The sequence below is a fragment of the Coregonus clupeaformis genome, unplaced genomic scaffold (assembly GCF_020615455.1).
Source record: "Coregonus clupeaformis isolate EN_2021a unplaced genomic scaffold, ASM2061545v1 scaf1104, whole genome shotgun sequence".
Lineage (NCBI taxonomy): Eukaryota > Metazoa > Chordata > Actinopteri > Salmoniformes > Salmonidae > Coregonus > Coregonus clupeaformis.
In genome coordinates this window covers 55893-76477 of record NW_025534558.1, presented here as the reverse complement: position 1 = coordinate 76477, position 20585 = coordinate 55893, and the positions used below count along the sequence as shown (strand labels likewise).

Genomic DNA, 20585 nt, shown 5'->3' with positions numbered 1-20585 from the left:
AAAACCTCAAACTTCGATTCATCTGTCCATAACACTTTTTTCCAATCTTCCTCTGTCCAGTGTCTGTGTTCTTTTGCCCATCTTAATCTTTTATTTTTATTGGCCAGTCTGAGATATGGCTTTTTCTTTGCAACTCTGCATAGAAGGTCAGCATCCCGGAGTGGCCTCTTCACTGTTGACGTTGTGACTGGTGTTTTGTGGGTACTATTTAGTTGAGCACCTGTGATGCGTCTGTTACTCACACTAGACACTCTATTGTATTTGTCCTTTAATCAGCACAACAGTTTTCAGCTGTGCTAACATAATTGTAAAGGGTTTTCTAATGATCAATTAGCCTTTTAAAATGATTAGCTTGGAATAGCAAACACAACGTGCCATTGGAACACAGGACTGATGGTTGCTGATAACGGGCCTCTGTACGCCTATGTAGATATTCCATTAAAAATCAGCCGTTTCCAGCTACAATAGCCATTTACAACATTAACAATGTCTACACTGTATTTCTGATCAATTTTATGTTATTTTAATGGACAAAATAATTGCTTTTCTTTCGAAAACAAGGACATTTCTTAGTGACCCCAAACTTTTGTTACAGAGTAGAGAGTGTTCCAGATTAGAGAGACCCACAGTACTAACTGTATTCGAATACTGGCAGTGTCTGCTGTGGCAGGTGGGAAGGTGATATTACTTTTTTTTTTGCAGGTGGAGGATGCACCCGGACCCCCTTACTGGCTTTGGGCTATGCCCCAAATGTCTTCAATCCCTAAAAAAGCCCCGGGTGTGAAAAATATATTTTGATATGTTGGCAACAGCCATCTTCAACCCACACTTTCATATGAATCTACAATCGATTATTATTTCCAAAATAATGTACAGGATTGATCAGAATTGGCCTATGTTGGTGACATGACTTCTTCTTCCTTTATGGATTAGGAGTACAGTGCTTTGTGTGATGTACTGAGTGGTGTGCGGGATAAATTGCTTCCGTGTACATTTCCTGTAAATTTGTAAGCAATAAATGTCGTCTTTTTGCTCCAGTAAGGGAACGTTCGATGTAGATTGTCCCACTACTCGACCCGTTGGTTTGTTTCCGGAAGTTCCATTGTTTTTGTGGACAGTTTTTGTGTTGACTTGCTTGCAAAGTAAGTACGGAGCCAACTACCATAGCCTTGCTTTCTCTCACCGAGCCAACTACCATAGCCTTGCTTTCTCTCAATACCTCTGGTATTTATATTTATTCGAATACTCTCATATACAGTAAATGCTATATCTTATATCGCGAAATGATAAAAAAATGCATTAGGTAGAGACCACAACTTCCAACAGAAGTACTGTCAGTATCTAGCCTGCTAACACAGACAAAAGTGGTTTAGTTACCAGTATCTTTGCTGCTAACGTTAGCTAGCTAGCTTTCTATCCTTTTGATAGACTGGATCGTAACACTGACCCACCTGAACAAAAGTAGCTAAACGTTACGATCTCTTAACTAGCTACTCGTAGACAGTTTGCCATGATGTCCGCAACCATCATAACTTTCCAGTCTCAGCTCTCCGGAGTCATGGAGACGGTCCTTAAGTCAGCCATGTACGAGATCACCAGGCTGGTGGAGGACAGTTTCCTGGAGGAGGTGTCCCGGAGCCGGGAGCAGATCGAGTCGCTGAAGAAGCGGCTGCAGTGGTCAGAGAACAGACTCCGGGAGAGGGACAGAGAGGGAGGCCAGAGGGGGAAGTGTGCGGACTTTGGGAGCGCTGGCGAGGAAGGTGAAGAGAGAAGCTCTGGAACTTCACAGACTGGTGAGGAGAGAGACATCTAAAGACAAATATATATATATACAGTTGAAGTCGGAAGTTTACATACACCTTAGCCAAATACATTTCAACTCCGTTTTTTACAATTCCTGACATTTAATCCTAGTAAAAATTCCCTGTCTTAGGTCAGTTAGGATCACCACTTTATTTTAAGAATGTGAAATGTCAGAATAATAGTAGAGAGAATTATTTATTTCAGCTTTTATTTCTTTCATCACATTCCCAGTGGGTCAGAAGTTTACATACAGTCAATTAGTATTTGGTAGCATTGCCTTTAAATTGTTTAACTTGGGTCAAACGTTTCGGGTAGCCTTCCACAAGCTTCCCACAATAAGTTGGGTGAATTTTGGCCCATTCCTCTTGACAGAGCTGGTGTAGCTGAGTCAGGTTTGTAGACCTCTTTGATCGCACACGCTTTTTCAGTTATGCCAACAAATGTTCTATAGGTTTGAGGTCAGGGCTTTGTGATGGCCACTCCAATACCTTGACTTTGTTGTCCTTAAACCATTTTGCCACAACTTTGGAAGTATGCTTGGGGTCATTGTCCATTTGGAAGACCCATTTGCGACCAAGCTTTAACTTCCTGACTGATGTCTTGAGATGTTGCTTCAATAATTTTCCTTCCTCATGACGCCATCTATTTTGTGAAGTGCACCAGTCCCTCCTGCAGTAAAGCACCCCCACAGCATGATAATAATAATAATAATAATAATAATAATAATAATAATAATAATAATATAATATGCCATTTAGCAGACGCTTTTATCCAAAGCGACTTACAGTAATGCGTGCATACATAATTTTTTGTGTATGGGTGGTCCCGGGGATCGAACCCACTACTTTGGTGTTACAAGCGCCGTGCTCTACCAGCTGAGCAGAGGACCACCATGATGCTGCCACCCCCGTGCTTCATGGTTGGGATGGTGTTCTTCAGCTTGCAAGCGTCCCCCTTTTTCCTCCAAACATAACGATGGTCATTATGGCCAAACAGTTTTATTTTTGTTTCATCAGACCAGAGGACATTTCTCCAAAAAGTACGATCTTTGTCCCTATGTGCAGTTGCAAACCGTAGTATGGCTTTTTTATGGCGGTTTTGGAGCAGTGGCTTCTTCCTTGCTGAGCGGCCTTTTAGGTTATGTCGATATAGGACTCGTTTTACTGTGGATATAGATACATTTGTACCTGTTTCCTCCAGCATCTTCACAAGGTCCTTTGCTGTTGTTCTGGGATTGATTTGCACTTTGCACCAAAGTACGTTCATCTCTAGGAGACAGAACGCGTCTCCTTCCTGAGTGGTATGACGGCTGCGTGGTCCCATGGTGTTTATACTTGCGTACTATTGTTTATACAGATGAATGTGGTACCTTCAGGCATTTGGAAATTGCTCCCAAGGATGAACCAGACTTGTGTAGGTCAACAATTTTTTTGGGCTGATTTCTTTTGATTTTCCCATGATGTCAAGCAAAGAGGCACTGAGTTTGAAGGTAGGCCTTGAAATACATCCACAGGTACACCTCCAATTGACTTAAATTATGTCAATTAGCCTATCAGAAGCTTCTAAAGCCATTACATCATTTTCTGGAATTTTCCAAGCTGTTTAAAGACACAGTCAACTTAGTGTATGTAAACTTCTGACCCACTGGAATTGTGATACAGTGAATTATAAGTGAAATAATCTGTCTGTAAATAGTTGTTGGAAAAATTACTTGTGTCATGCAAAAAGTAAATGTCCTAACCGACTTGCCAAAACTATAGTTTATTAACAAGACATTTGTGGAGTGGTTGAAAAACTTGTTTTAATGACTCCAACCTAAGTGTATGTAAATGTCTGACTTCAACTGTACACTACCAGTCAAAAGTTTGGACACACCTACTCATTCCAGGGTTTTTCTTCATTTGTACTATTTTCTACATTGTAGAATAATAGTGAAGACATCAAAACTATGAAATAACACTTATGGAATCATGTAGTAACCAAACAAGTGTTAAACAAATGAAAATATATTTTATATTTGAGATTCTTCAAAGTAGCCACCCTTTGCCTTGATGACAGCTTTGCACACTTGGCATTCTCTCAACCAGTTTCATGAGGTAGTCACCTGGAATGCATTTCAATTAACAGGTGTGCCTTGTTAATTTGTGGAATTTCTTTCCTTAATGCGTTTGAGCCAATCAGTTGTGTTGTGACAAGGTAGGGGTGTATACAGAAGATAGCCCTATTTGGTAAATGACCAAGTCCATATTATGGAGAGAATATTATGGAGAGAACAGCTCAAATAAGCAAAGAGAAACGACGGTCCATCATTACTTTAAGACTTGAAGGTCAGTCAATACGGAACATTTCAAGAACTTTGAAAGTTTCTTCAAGTGCAGTCGCAAAAACCATCAAGAGCTATGATGAAACTGGCTCTCATGAGGACCGCCACAGGAAAGTAAGACCCAGAGTTTCCTCTGCTGCAGAAGATAAGTTCATTAGAGTTAACTGCACCTCAGATTGCAGCCCAAATAAATGCTTCACAGAGTTCAAGTAACAGACATCTCAACATCAACTGTTCAGAAGAGACTGTGTGAATCAGGCCTTCATGGTCGAATTGCTGAAAAGAAACCACTACTAAAGGACACCAATAATAAGAAGAGACTTGCTTGGGCCAAGAAACACGAGCAATGGACATTAGACCGGTAGAAATCTGTCCTTTAGTCTGATGAGTCCAAATTTCAGATTTTTGGGTCCAACCGCCGTGTCTTTATGAGATGCAGAGTAGGTGAACGGATGATCTCCCACCGTGAAGCATGGAGGAGGAGGTGTGATGGTGTGGGGGTGCTTTGCTGGTGACACTGTCAGTGATTTATCTAGAATTCAAGGCACACTTAACCAGCATGGCTACCACAGCATTCTGCAGCGATATGCCATCCCATCTGGTTTGCGCTTAGTGGAACTATCATTTGTTTTTCAACAGGACAATGACCCAGAACACACCTCCAGGCTGTGTAAGGGCTATTTGACCAAGAAGGAGAGTGATGGAGTGCTGCATCAGATGACCTGGCCTCCACAATCACCCGACCTCAACCCAGTTGAGATGGTTTGGGATAAGTTGGCCAACAAGTGCTCATCATATGTGGGAACTCCTTCAAGACTGTTGGAAAAGCATTCCTAATGAAGCTGGTTGAGAGAATCCCAAGAGTGTGCAAAGCTGTCATCAAGGCAAAGGGTGGCTACTTTGAAAAATATAAAATATATTTTGATTTGTTTAACACTTTCTTTGGTTACTACATGTTATTTTATAGTTTTGATGTTTTCACTATTATCCTACAATGTAGAAAATAGTAAAAATGAAGAAAAAACCTTGAATGAGTAGGCGTGTCCAAACTTTTGACTGGTACTGTATACATGGAGGAATCACTCTGAAGTGCGGCTGCTGTAATGTGTACCTTTCATACTGGTGATCACTGATCAGACAGTAGTGGTTTAAGAAAAGAGTTGAAGTCATGGTGGCATCTTATTAAGATGTTTTCTTTCCTTCATCTGAGTCGAGACTCCATCATCCACAATGTTACTTTAGCCTTTCCTTTTACTCCAAATATAATGTTCTCTTTGTTTACCTGTGGCCAGGTGCAGAGAGGGGGTGTGGCCTGAAGCAGGAGAAGGTACCAGGGGAGGAGTGGAGCAGCTGTGGGGGCGTGGCCGGGGAAACAACCTCACATGATCTGGAGGAGGCAGAGGCCACCAGCACTAGGAGAACCTCTGAGGTAGGAGCCTGACTAAACACCAGTATTACAGAACCTTCAGATATAACTATATTGTACAGAACAGATTAGAACTGATTGTCTGTCAGGAAGAATAGGGGACAGTCATGTCCGCTCTATTCATTCACTGTCAGTTTATCCATCATTTAGTCAGAATCGACTCATTAATTTGCTCTGGCAGTCCACAGAGGTCGGAGGTCAGAAGCTGGATAGCCTGCTGAAAGAGGAGGCTCTCCACAACACTGAGCTACAGGAGAGATGGGAGTTCTGCCTGGATGGTGAGTTGAGGAGTTTACAACAAACATAACACCGACAATAGCCTACCTTTATGATGATAAGAAGAGTAACTTATAGTATGCTGTGTGATTTCAAATGTATTCATTATTACACATGGCAAGTCATCTGGAAACTGTAAGTACACATTTAGCTTTACAGTTACAGTTTCTACTATTTTCAATGCCTTAAATCATGTGTCAGACTTGTTCCTCAGAGTGTCGAGTGTCTGTGGGTTTCGCTCCTTCCTTGTACTTGATTGATGAATTAATGTCAATAATTAGTAAGGATCTCCCCTCACCTAGTTGTCTAGGTCTTAATTGAAAGGAAAAAACAAAAACCAGCAGACACTAGGCCCTCTATGGAATGAGTTTGACACCCCTGCCTTAAACATTAATGCCTCATGTTCTTCAGAGGCCAACGGTTCGGACGTCTCTGGGCCCAGTAAGAGTTTCAGTGAGCAGGAGCTGCAGCAGTGCCAGGATGACTGGGGATCCGGTCTAGACCAGGGGCCTGAACCACCGGGCCCAGAGGGAGACCCAGGGGACCCCACTGACCCTCTCTACCGCCCTCGTTACAGCATGGAGGAACTGGGGGGCGGCTTTGAGAAGTCTGGTTACGGCAGTGATGGTGGTGGTGGAGGCCATCGTCTAGACTTGGAAGGGCTGGATAGTCTTCCTGGTTCCTCGTCTCGTCTGGGGGCGCTGAGCTACGGAGCTGTGGGTCACTACCAGGTGAACCTGGGGGGGTCTGAGGGGGGAGACCATCACCATCGCTCCCACATGACTGGCCCCCATCAGAGCATGAGGGAGCGGATGGGGTCGCTAACGAGGTCCCCCCACCAGGAGGTGCGAGACCTGAACTGCCTGTTGATCAACGAGGAGGGGTACCTGCAGGACTCCAGTGTCTTGCACCCCGAACATGGTGTGCCGGACTTGGGTAACAGAGCCGGCCACAGGGGTCTAACCTCCATCCACTCTGGAAGCTCAGCCCACAACAACACAGAGAGCCTGTATGGTGCCGCTGATGACTTTGGACACTCTCTAAACCTCAGAGATCGTTCACAAGACAAGGTAACAGGAAGAGTGGGAGGAGGGGGGAGATGTCACGCCTGCAATCAGTGCACCATGACCTTCCCAGACTCTGGCTCCCTCAAGGCCCACAAGCAAACACACAAAACAGAGAGAGGGTCGAGTACAGGGTCTGGGTCTGGGCCTCCGTACTCCTGCACCCAGTGTGGTAAAACCTTCACCCAGGCCTGCAACCTCAAGGTCCACCAGCGAGTCCACCAGGCCGAGGGACTCCACCTCTGCAGCCACTGCTGCAAGGGCTTCACCTCCTTCTCCGACCTGAAGAGGCACAAGTGCAGCCAGACGACAGACAAGCCCTACTGCTGCTCCATCTGTGGGAACAAGTTCAGTCGGCTCTGGAACCTCAAGCTGCATCAGCGCATTCACACGCAGGAGAAACCCCACCGCTGCACTATGTGTGACAAGAGCTTCACGCGGGTGGACATTTTGAAGGTACACCTGCGCATCCACACTGGGGAGAGACCGTACTGCTGTGCTGTGTGTGGACTCAACTTCAAAAGACTGGTCCATCTGAAGTCACACCAGCACAAACACAGGCCGGATTTCCAGGCCTGAGCGGTGGTCTAGAACAGTGGTTTCCAAACTGTGGGGCGTGGGGTCCCCCCCCCCCCCAAAAAAAAAATAAGTATACAGTGAGCTCCATAATTCACTGGACAGTGACCATTCTTTTGTTATTTTGGTTCTGTACTCTAGCACTTTGAGTTTGAAAGGATACAATGACAATGAGGGTGAAGTGCAGACTGTCAGCTTTAATTTGAGGGTATTTTCATACATATCGGATGAACCGTTTACGAATTATAGAAGCTTTTGTACATGGTCCCCCCCATTTTCGGGCATCAAAAATCATTGGACAGTTTAACATAATGTAGAATAAAGTAATCATTGTTAATATTTGGTCGCATATCCTTTGCATGCAATGACTGCTTGAAGTCTGCGATGCATCGCCATCACCAGACGCTGGGTATCTTCCCTGGTGATGCTCTGCCAGGCCTGTACTGCAGCCATCTTCAGTTCCTGCTTGTTTCGGGGACTTATTGCCTTAAGTCTCCTCTTCAGCATGTAAAATGCATGTTCAATTGGATTCAGATCTGGTGATTGACTCGGCCAGTCAAGGTTTTTCCACTTTTTGGCCATCAAAAACCCCCTTTGTTGCTCTAGCAGTATGTTTAGGGTCATTGTCTTGTTGCGTGATTAAGTGCCGTCCAATGAGTTTGGAGGCATTTGGTTTTATCTGAGCAGATAAAATATTTCTGTAGACTTCAGAATTCATTGTTCTACTTCTGTCTGCAGTCACATCATCGATGAAGACAAGTGAGCCTGTTCCACTGGCAGCCATACAGGCCCAAGCCATAACACCCCCTCCACCATGTTTCATGGATGAGGTGGTATGCTTTGGATCATGGGCATTTCTTTTTTTCTCCACACTTTTGTCTTTCCATCACTCTGGTACATGTTAATCTTTGTCTCATCTGTCCACAATATTTTTTTCCAGAACTCTTGGGGTTCTTTTAGGTGCTTTTTAGCAAACTGTAATCTTGCCTTTCTGTTCTTCAGGCTTATCAGTGGTTTGCATCTTGTAGTGTACCCTCTGTAGTCCTGCTGGTGTAGTCTTCTGCGTATGGTAGACTTTGACACATCTACACCTGCATCCAGGAGAGTGTTTTTGATCTGTTGGGCTGTTATCAGGGGTTTTTTCTTCACCATAGAGAGTATTCTCCGGTCATCCACTACAGTGGTCTTCCTCTGTCTACCGGGTCTTTTGACATAATTGAGTTCACCGGTTGTTTTTTTCTTGTTAATGATGAACAAAACTGTTGACTTGGGCATGGCCAGGGTTTTTGCAATGTTCCTGAATGATTGATTTTCATTTCTGAGCCTTATGACGGCCAACTTCATTTGCATCGACACTGCTGTCTTCCTCATGTTGTCACACCCCAATAACAACCTCCAAAGGCAATAGCAACGTCTAGAATCATTACTATTCATCAACAGCTCTCCTGCATTCACTAACGACACAAATGAATACACCTGCCTAACGACACACATCTGTGAAGCCAATTTAACAAATACTTGTAGTACCTTAAAATGGGGGGACCATGTACAAAAGGTGCTGTCATTTCTAAACGATTCATCCGATATGTATGAAAATACCCTCAAATTAAAGCTGACAGTCTGCACTTCACGCTCATTGTCATTGTATCCTTTCAAACTCAAAGTGCTAGAGTACAGAACCAAAATAACAAAACAATGGTCACTGTCCAATGAATTATGGAGCTCACTGTATATACAGTGGGGAGAACAAGTATTTGATACACTACCGATTTTGCAGGTTTTCCTACTTACAAAGCATGTAGAGGTCTGTAATTTTTATCATAGGTACACTTAAACTGTGAGAGACGGAATCTAAAAAAAAAATCCAGAAAATCACATTGTATGATTTTTAAGTAATTTATTTGCATTTTATTGCATGACATAAGTATTTGATCACCTACCAACCAGTAAGAATTCCGGCTCTCACAGACCTGTTAGTTTTTCTTTAAGAAGCCCTCCTGTTCTCCACTCATTACCTGTATTAACTGCACCTGTTTGAACTCGTTACCTGTATAAAAGACACCTGTCCACACACTCAATCAAACAGACTCCAACCTCTACACAATGGCCAAGACCAGAGAGCTGTGTAAGGACATCAGGGATAAAATTGTAGACCTGCACAAGGCTGGGATGGGCTACAGGACAATAGGCAAGCAGCTTGGTGAGAAGGCAACAACTGTTGGCGCAATTATTAGAAAATGGAAGAAGTTCAAGATGACGGTCAATCACCCTCGGTCTGGGGCTCCATGCAAGATCTCACCTCGTGGGGCATCAATGATCATGAGGAAGGTGAGGGATCAGCCCAGAACTACACGGCAGGACCTGGTCAATGACCTGAAGAGAGCTGGGACCACAGTCTCAAAGAAAACCATTAGTAACACACTACGCCGTCATGGATTAAAATCCTGCAGCGCACGCAAGGTCCCCCTGCTCAAGCCAGCGCATGTCCAGGCCCGTCTGAAGTTTGCCAATGACCATCTGGATGATCCAGAGGAGGAATGGGAGAAGGTCATGTGGTCTGATGAGACAAAAATATAGCTTTTTGGTCTAAACTCCACTCGCCGTGTTTGGAGGAAGAAGAAGGATGAGTACAACCCCAAGAACACCATCCCAACCGTGAAGCATGGAGGTGGAAACATCATTCTTTGGGGATGCTTTTCTGCAAAGGGGACAGGACGACTGCACCGTATTGAGGGGAGGATGGATGGGGCCATGTATCGCGAGATCTTGGCCAACAACCTCCTTCCCTCAGTAAGAGCATTGAAGATGGGTCGGGGCTGGGTCTTCAAGCATGACAACGACCCGAAACACACAGCTAGGGCAACTAAGGAGTGGCTCCGTAAGAAGCATCTCAAGGTCCTGGAGTGGCCTAGCCAGTCTCCAGACCTGAACCCAATATAAATTCTTGGAGGGAGCTGAAAGTCCGTATTGCCCAGCGACAGCCCCGAAACCTGAAGGATCTGGAGAAGGTCTGTATGGAGGAGTGGGCCAAAATCCCTGCTGCAGTGTGTGCAAACCTGGTCAAGATCTACAGGAAACGTATGATCTCTGTAATTGCAAACAAAGGTTTCTGTACCAAATATTAAGTTCTGCTTTTCTGATGTATCAAATACTTATGTCATGCAATAAAATGCAAATTAATTACTTAAAAATCATACAATGTGATTTTCTGGATTTTTGTTTTAGATTCCGTCTCTCACAGTTGAAGTGTACATATGGTAAAAATTACAGACCTCTACATGCTTTGTAAGTAGGAAAACCTGCAAAATCGGCAGTGTATCAAATACTTCTTCTCCCCACTGTATACTCAGTCCAGCTGTAAATGTACTCTTGAAAGTTGTAATAGTAGAATGCACAAGCTGCAATTTCTAAATTGGGTTGTGCATCATCAGTTCCTCTTGTCATGTTAGTCATTGCCTACCTTAGAGCTATTTATAACTTGTCCGAAATGTCCAGCTCAACTAGCCCATGTCAGCTAATGTTTATTTATTTTCATACTGAACAAAAATATAAACGCAACAATTTTACTGAGTTACAGTTCATATAAGAAAATCTGTTAATCTATAGATTTCACATGACTGGGCAGGGGCACAGCCATGGGTTGGCCTGGGAGGGCATAGGCCCACCCACTGGGGAGCCAGGCCCAGCCAAACATAATTAGTTTTTCCCCACAAAAGGGCTTTATTACAGACAGAAATACTCCTCAGTTTCAACAGCTGTCCGGGTGGCTGGTCTCCGACAACCCCGCAGGTGAAGAAGCCGGAGGTGGAAGTCCTTTGCTAGGTGCAATATGGGGCTGTGGTCAACATACTGCAAACGTTGGTATGATGTTACTTAGAACCTTCCTTTTTATTCTTCTGCAGTGACACCATAGTCTGAATATTGATATTGGTCATTCCTATGTTGAGGACGTTACCTTTATCACCGCCTCGGCTTATGGTAGAGAAATTAACATTCAATTCTCTGGCAACAGCTCTAGTGGACATTCCTGCAGTCAGCATGTCAATTGCACACTCCCTCAACTTGAGACATCTGTGGCATTGTGTGTGACAAAACGGCACATTTTAGAGTGGCCTTTTATTGTCCCCAACAGAAGGTGTACCTGTGTAATGATCATGCTGTTTAATCAGCTTCTTGATATGCCACACCTGTCAGGTGGATGGATTTACTTGGCAAAGGAGAAATGCTCACTAACAGGGATGTGTGTGTGTGTATATATATATATATATATACAGTGGGGAGAACAAGTATTTGATACACTACCGATTTTGCAGGTTTTCCTACTTACAAAGCATGTAGAGGTCTGTAATTTTTATCGTAGGTACACTTCAACTGTGAGTGACGGAATCTAAAACAAAAATCCAGAAAATCACATTGTATGATTTTTAAGTAATTAATTTGCATTTTATTGCATGCCATAAGTATTTGATCACCTAACAACCAGTAAGAATTCCGGCTCTCACAGACCTGTTAGTTTTTCTTTAAGAAGCCCTCCTTTTCTCCACTCATTACCTGTATTAACTGCACCTGTTTGAACTCATTACCTGTATAAAAGACCTGTCCACACACTCAATCTAACAGACTCCAACCTCTCCACAATGGCCAAGACCAGAGAGCTGTGTAAGGACATCAGGGATAAAATTGTAGACCTGCACAAGGCTGGGATGGGCTACAGGACAATAGGCAAGCAGCTTGGTGAGAAGGCAACAACTGTTGGCGCCATTATTAGAAAATGGAAGAAGTTCAAGATGACGGTCAATCACTCTCGGTCTAGGGCTCCATGCAAGATCTCACCTCGTGGGGCATCAATGATCATGAGGAAGGTGAGGGATCAGCCCAGAACTACACGGCAGGACCTGGTCAATCACCTGAAGAGAGCTGGGACCACAGTCTCAAAGAAAACCATTAGTAACACACTACGCCGTCATGGATTAAAATCCTGCAGCGCACGCAAGGTCCCCCTGCTCAAGCCAGCGCATGTCCAGGCCCGTCTGAAGTTTGCCAATGACCATCTGGATGATCCAGAGGAGGAATGGGAGAAGGTCATGTGGTCTGATGAGACACAAATATAGTTTTTTGGTCTAAACTCCACTCGCCGTGTTTGGAGAAAGAAGAAGGAAGAGTACAACCCCAAGAACACCATCCCAACCGTGAAGCATGGAGGTGGAAACATCATTCTTTGGGGATGCTTTTCTGCATAGGGGACAGGACGACTGCACCGTATTGAGGGGAGGATGGATGGGGCCATGTATCGCGAGATCTTGGCCAACAACCTCCTTCCCCCAGTAAGAGCATTGAAGATGGGTCGTGGCTGGGTCTTCCAGCATGACAACGACCCGAAACACACAGCCAGGGCAACTAAGGAGTGGCTCCATAAGAAGCATCTCAAGGTCCTGGAGTGGCCTAGCCAGTCTCCAGACCTGAACCCAATAGAAGATCTTTGGAGGGAGCTGAAAGTCCGTATTGCCCAGCCACAGCCCCGAAACCTGAAGGATCTGGAGAAAGTCTGTATGGAGGAGTGGGCCAAAATCCCTGCTGCAGTGTGTGCAAACCTGGTCAAGACCTACAGGAAACGTATGATCTCTGTAATTGCAAACAAAGGTTTCTGTACCAAATAGTAAGTTCTGCTTTTCTGATGTATCAAATACTTATGTCATGCAATAAAATGCAAATTAATTACTTAAAAATCATACAATGTGATTTTCTGGATTTTTGTTTTAGATTCCGTCTCTCACAGTTTGTGTACCTATGATAAAAATTACAGACCTCTACATGCTTTGTAAGTAGGAAAACCTGCAAAATCGGCAGTGTATCAAATACTTGTTCTCCCCACTGTATATATATATATATATATATATATATAATAATAATAATAAACAAATTTGTGTACAACATTTGAGAAAAATAAGCTTTTGGTGCGTATTGAACATTTCTGGTATCTTTTATTTCAGCTCATGAAACATGGGACCAACACTTTAAGTGTTGCATTTACATTTTTGTTCAGTATAGGTTATTTAGCCCATAGATATTGTAGAAAATGTTTTGTCACTCAAATATCACATGAATACACAGACATGGCTAAATGTATAGAATTGCAAGAAAATTTGCTTTAAAACAGCAAAATTTCCTTTGCACCCCATGACAAAATCTGTAGAATTGCAGGAAATAAGCATTAAACCTGCAAAACTCTCTCCACCAACAAGAGCGGTGTGAACAGTTAGTGTCAGGAACAGTGCTAGTGCCCAGAAATAGACCTGGTGCGCACCGCGGGGTGTTCCCCAATCCTGGAAGGGGGTCGCCAAGTGAAAATGTTTGGGAACCCCATGTCTCGATTTTTATTTGACATTGAGAACAATTTTTTTGTGAGCTATTGTTTATTAATAAGGACATTGGAAAGATGAACTGTTGGAACCCTAACCATGTGTTGAATAAAAATGTATGCCTTATAGTTTCCCAAACTGGGTCCTGCCCCCCCCCCACTAGCTACATTATCCACATTGATATGTTTGTAATTGTCAAAAATTGATTTGTTGTCATGTTTTGGTTGAAATGGTATAAGGTCAGTGGTGAAACGTAACAACTCGGCAAAAACAGAAATCTATTTCCCACTTGTAATTACGACTTAGAGGGTTGTTCAAGTAAAACTTCCCAGTCCAGCCCAGATTTTTACATACAAATAAAACAAAATAAAAACACATTTTTAAAGGAACTACTTAAAACCCACAGAACATAAAAAGTATGATGTGAGACGTGAACGCAGTACACCTACATTTAAACTTGTTTTTAGGCTTCTAATTTTCCTAATAAATAGAATGAATAACAAATGACAACCAGAATTTGTTTTAAAAACAACTAACCAACTCAATTCAACATTTATTTTCTTTTTTACATTTTGCTACATTCGGGGCATGATTCTTCAAAACAACAATAGCGACCTCAAATGTTTACAGAACCAAAGCGCTGATAATCAATACATCCCTGCTTCAATTAAACTAACACAGCTGGGTTTTGAATTCACAGCAAACAGAGTGAACTATTCCCTCATCACCATCTGACACCCTATTCCCTATATAGTGCTATATATTTCTAGTCCAAAGTAGTGCACTATATAGGGAATAGGGTCCCATTTAAGACTCGTCCCCTGCCCTCTTTCTGTCTTTGTGTACGGTCTTCAGGTGTTTCTTCAGATGGCCAGTCTGTTTGAAGTGCTTGCCACACTCAGAGCAGGTGTAGGGTTTCTCTCCGGTGTGGACCAGTTTGTGCCTCTTCAGATTATTGTAATCCAGAAATCCCTTCCCGCAGTACGAGCACCAGTGTCTCTTCTCCCCGTTGTGCCACCTCAGGTGAACATTCAGCTCCACACGCCTCTTGAACCGCTTCACACAGAGGGAACAGGCAAACGGTTTCTCTCCAGTATGAACGCGGAGATGGGTCTCCATGTCGCGCCGGATGACGAAGCGTTTGTCACAGATCGGGCAGACGAATGGGCGCACGCCGCTGTGGACCATCTGCTCGTGCTTGGTCAGGCCGAAGCCGTAGACGAAGGTCTTGTCACACTTCGGACACTGGTGGCCCCGCTGGTCGCCGTGGACGCGGGCGTGGCGGTTGAGGCCCTTGAGGTTGGGGAAGTCCTTGCCGCAGGCGGAGCAGGCGAAAGGGCGCTTCCCCGTGTGGATGGAAGCATGGCTCTCTAAAGCGGCGGCGCTGCTCAGGACGCGACCGCAGTCTGCGCACTGGTTCTTGGCAAAACGTTTCCGTGGAGACTGGGGAGACTGTTGTAGCAGGTACGGTCCTGGCGGCGACCATGTCGGTTGTGACTTGCGATACCGCTGCGCCTGCTGGAACGTCAGCGTGCACTGGGGGGACTTTTTGAATCCAGAGCGAGGGCTGACGGTGACAATGAAGGGGATAGGTTGAGGGGTGGAGGGAGACAGTTTCAAATTTAAAGCCGCCACGGCCGCCGAACGAGGTCTTCCGCGACGAGGGGTGGTGGAAGTGACCTTGAACTGGTGAGGAGGGGTGGCAGGAGAAGGGTTCACGTTCGCCCCCGTAGCCTGGTGTGGGGAACCGTGAGGGCTGGTGCAACGTGGGCTGGTGCGGCGTGGGCTGAGGCTGGAGGTAGACGCAGCATGAGGGCTGGGGCTGTACGACCGGCGGCGCTGTGCGGTGGAAGGCAGAAACGGTGTCTGTGTGACCAGACCTCTAAGCTCTGATCTCTGACCTCGCTGTGATGCCTTGGTGACCTTTGACCTACTCCTCTTAGCCTGGGCTAGGGCCAAACCTCTCTGAGCCTGCACCCAGGTCATGTTTCTCTTCTTGGATTTGGACACGCCTCCTCCTCCACCAATAGGTGACTGTCTAGTCGGGGAGGTCACATCAGTGTTAGCTCCTCCCTCTTCCTCACTGATGACTTGGTTACTACTTCCTTGTCCAGTAGACTCGTCGTCGGCCGTCACACCGTTAGCGGTGTCCTCTACTACATCCTGGTCAAGGTGTGATTCACTGGACTTTTCTCCTCCGTTCTGCATCACCTTTGAGTAGTCGTGGTCTAGAGGGGCGGTTCTATCTCCTCTGGGTTTCTTAGCAACCACGGGAGATGGCGTGCTGTCCTGTGGGCGGGGCCTCAAGCGGCGGCGGAGACCGGAGAGGATCGCTTCACGTCGACTTGACTTTCTGCCGGCGCCTAACTGGACAACAATCTCCTCCTTTTTCTCGCCGGCGGGGGTCGTCTCCGTAGCGACAGACCTGGTTATCACAGCTTCCGTAGACATGGCAGGGAGGGGGGAAAGCCTCTCCCCCTCCTCATCTTCCTCCACCCTCGGCGGGGTGCGTACTTGGGGTACTACTGACAACTGAGCTATAAACTGTGTCTTAGACATTTGACAGGGGCCAGAGGGTGAGGGTGTGGTTACAGCAGGGGCTGACGGCTGTACAGAGGCTTCATCAGATGTCTCTGGGACAGCAGGTGACTTCGGAGGTGGCACGGTGGAGGAGCGTTGCATATGCTCAGTGACCAACGACGCCTGCTTCTCAGGGGGGCCGGCAAGTTCTTCAGACAAAGTCAGCAACGGAGCGGACTGGACCGGTGTTGGCAGAGTTGCCGTGGCAACACCCGACTGCTCCAAAACTGTAGGCGGTTGCGGTTGTGTTGGTGGTGCGGCCGGTGGTCCATCGGGTACGGCTGTAGGCCTAGCTGGTTGTGTTGAGGGCACTACTATTGGACGAGCTACAGGTAGTACGTCTGTGTGAGACTGTGATGGTGGTGCTCGAGGAGGTCGGGGTGGACGAGGGGGTACGAGGCTGGGCTGTGTATCCTGAAAAGGGGTACTGGGTAACCCGGAGAGGACAGGTGGCGGGCGCTCTGACGCTGCTGCTGTCGCCGTTACGGTAGACTGGACCGCTGTGGTCGTTTGGACAGTTTCTTTTGACAGAGTAGTTACCGTGGACTGGACCATTACAGTCGACAGGACAGTTGATGTAGACTGGATAGTGCCTGGTAATTGAGGAGATGCTGTCAGGTGTAATGTTGATGGAGACTCTGCCACTGGTATTACCAGTGACTGCTGTTCTGTTCCAGGGGCTTGGTCCTGCCCTGCACTGCCCCTGGTAACCCCTCTGGTCCTGGGCTGGGATGGGCTGAGAGCCTGGGGGGCCTCCGGATCTCCCTGGAGGAGGGCCGCTGCGGCTCCTGCGGTAGGCTGGGTGGTGGGAGGCCTTTCCTGGGTGTAACGGTTGACCAGGGCCCTGACAGCTCCAGGAGGGACCAGGGCTACAGAGAGAGGGAGATTGACAGGACGGAGAAAGGTGGAGGGGATAGTGGAAAGAGGGAGACGTGGAGAGAGACAGAGAAAGAACAAAAGACAGAGAGAATAACAGTGGAGAGATTAGAGATATTAGAGTTTGTTTCTCTTCCCAATACTCTTTAATACATTGTAATAACGTGTGATTCAGAAGCAGGTCTCCCTAGTTCCTACCTCTGCCTGGTAACTCTCTGAGAGGTTGTCTGCGGACCAGTGTCGGGGGCTCTCCCCCCTCCTGCTTCAGCAGTATGTACCCAGGGGAGTAGTCATCAGAATAGTCTGCCTCCTGGGGGGATGGGCACAATGGCAACAACAACAGTTTGAGTATAAAGAAGTGGATGGACAGTTTAATAGGGTCAACAAAAACTCAGACGATGGCTGTGAGGTCAATATGTATGCTTAAATACACAAGTGATCCTAGGGAGCGCAGTGTGAAGGTTTTTATTTTCTCTGGGGTTGAAGGTTTTTATTTTCTCTGGGGTCGACAACAACAGGTTGAGTATAGAGGTAGGTTAATTGGCAAGACAGCACACACAGATCTGGGACTCAGGCTAGAAGCCCAGTCTTACCCAGTCCACCTCCTGTTTGATCAGTACAAAGGCCATCTGTGGGTTGCCCTCCTCATCATAGGCCCCATGGTGCAGCCCTGTCCCCTGGTCCTCTGAGCGCAGGTGCTGCTCCCCAGCCCGCGGCAAAGCTTGCACTGTCAGAACTGGAAATACCAAATTAGCAGAGACAGTGGTTAGGAGATAAGGCAACCTAGAAATTTAGAGTTTAAGATTACAAACCAGCTGATGACATGACAGAACAACATCCCGTGTTGCAACGTGCTTAGCATTATTAAGGTTATCAGTAATTTGAATGCATAATATAGGCTACACCTCTCAAACATGTTCTGTTTAATATTGTAGTCTATACAAACTGTGAGTCTTCATATGTTCAGCTAAATAGCTAGCTATCAGAATGTGTGATCACTTTAACGTAGCTTAGCTAGCTTGTCCAGGGGTGTATTCATTCCACCGATTCTGTTGCAAAACGTTTCTTAAAAGGGAGCAAACGAAACGGGAGGGACCTACCTGAATTTGTACAATAGAAACTCATTTTAAACTCAAAACGAAAACTGGTGGAACGAATAAAACCGTTTTCTACTCACCACATTGAACGCCAATGTCACGTTTGCCGATATGTGAGGTTGTTTGACTAGAACCAGTCTCCGCGGTTTGGCTTTCACTTTCACCAGTCGATTTCTTCGCATTTTCAGGGGATCGAAGACTCGATTTGAGGTCCTCGTTCTCTTCTTTTATTCTGGATATTTCAGCTCGCAGTTCCTCAATAGTTGTTTCGAAAAGTGTCGTTGTCTCAATGACTGCTGTCTTCAGCACCTTCTCCATAACAGAGGCGAACTGGGTTTGAAAACCGTCTTTCGCCATGTTAGCGGCGGCCATCTTCAACTCTCACACACACATAAAAATGTATTCTTCTTCTATGGTAAATTAGTGATCGCACAATTTATTGTGCATCCCGCCACCTACTGTGCGGGATGGAAACAGGATTCCCCAAAAGCGTAACAAACTACTAAACATAAAAAATTATAATAAAGATGTGAAATCCTTAAGCCAAAAAAACTTTTCTGCAGCAGCCACAATAATGTCCAGTTTCTTAGACTTCTCTGAGACTTTAGGGTACGGTTTATAACTGGCAATGAAGCCACAAAATCAACCTTTTTAACACAGTATCTTTTGACTGGCAGCAAACATTTACTATGTGCTGTGGGGCATCCACTACCATATCTCCACTAGCATCAGTTGTTCTCAATTATTTTAATCGCCTTCGCATAGGAGATTCGACTGATTGCTCTAACTTTTGCCACCTCAATCTCGTTCACCCTTACCACAATTGCAACACCGTCGTCCTTCTACACACCGTTGAAACATGGCCAAATCCTTTACAATTCTTAGACTGCAGTGGTTTGGGCACGAAAGCTCTTACAGCGCATCTTACATAACCAAGCTTCACATGTGTAGGTGTAGGTGCTCTTTATCAAAAAACAACAGGACCGACAGACTTTATAATTTTTCTCTATTCACCCAGCAGGTCAGATGCTGGACACCAACCACACCAGGAATTCTATTCAGCCTGAACATCTGTCGTCATCGCTGAGATGACTCCTTTGGGGTGTGGTCTACTCCGAAGGTTAAAGCACAAAATGTATGTTGTCCGGATTCATTTGAGGCCCACTGCAATCGTCTTCTGTACTTCATAAATACAGTTAATCAAAATAAGACCACTCCTGGTCACTCTGACAGACTCCACTTTTCCCAGCGCACAGGCCTACTTCACCATTTTTTACACCTCAAACGGGTCTCCCACATATGCATCCTTACTCAACACACACATCTCAACAAGAAGCTAGTTACCACAGCCACACTCAGAAACCCCGCCTATTTCTACTATTTATCTTATTAACATTTTATTTTAAACCTAACCTTAACCCTAACCTCAACCACACTGCTTATATTATGCCTAACCCTAACCATAAATTAACTAGTGAAAACCGAAGCCATTTTGATCAATCCTGTTCATTATATTCGAAATAATATTATAGTTACCACAGCCACAAAGTCAGAAGGCCCGCCTACTGATGACGCGTATTCTGGTTCGCGGGAAACGACTCATTTTCGAAATAGAAAATCTCGAGTTCAAGTTTGAGGACCAAATAATAACTAAATACATTCGGGAACAAGAATCGGCAACATTTGCTACTCTCATCTAAAATGAGCTAGCTAGCTAGCATAAGGGATTCCATTCCATGCACAGAGGAGTTATTCTATTTGATAGAGCAACGTTGTTAGTTTCATTCTTATAGCAAAATATCATATTCTTGACCTTCAACAGATGCACAGCCTTTGGCAGGGGAAAAAAACTCAGTTGGGAGTATAAAAGTCTCCCATTCAATGGTGTTCCGTTTCAAGATGTGGCCACAAAAGACGTCTGAATGGCACCAGGTGAAAGACAGACAAACTAAAGCCAAAGAGAAATATGCTGCTGAAATGGCAGTAAGTTCAAAGACAGATCATTGTAATTTATACCATACACTTTTACAACATGCATTTCATTTTAATAATGTTGAATTACTAACTAGCAATGGAATGTTCCTCAATAAAATTGAAGATGGGACTTTAAACGGGTGTCCTAACTCTGTGGTCGCTAAAGATCCAATGGCACTTATTGCAAGGGTACGTCATGATGAGTACCATTGTAGGTGTAATGTGTTTATC

General features: G+C 45.1%; 2 protein-coding genes across 2 annotated transcripts; one reads left to right on the top strand and one right to left on the bottom strand.

Moving 5' to 3' along the window:
- The first annotated feature begins 1122 nt into the window (after positions 1-1122).
- On the top strand, positions 1123-7538 carry LOC121560339 (zinc finger protein 180-like). The gene is made up of 4 exons (XM_041873351.2): positions 1123-1793; positions 5419-5555; positions 5734-5830; positions 6240-7538. The coding sequence occupies exons 1-4, from the start codon at positions 1511-1513 to the stop codon at positions 7469-7471; spliced, it is 1749 nt and encodes a 582-aa protein (XP_041729285.2). The 5' UTR covers positions 1123-1510; the 3' UTR covers positions 7472-7538.
- A 6829-nt stretch (positions 7539-14367) lies between these two features.
- Positions 14368-19079, bottom strand: LOC121560673. Its single transcript, XM_041873594.2, has 4 exons — positions 18461-19079; positions 17877-18019; positions 17482-17593; positions 14368-17276 (listed from the first exon to the last, which is right to left on the bottom strand). The coding sequence occupies exons 1-4, from the start codon at positions 18750-18752 to the stop codon at positions 14635-14637; spliced, it is 3189 nt and encodes a 1062-aa protein (XP_041729528.2). The 5' UTR covers positions 18753-19079; the 3' UTR covers positions 14368-14634.
- Positions 19080-20585: the final 1506 nt, after the last annotated feature.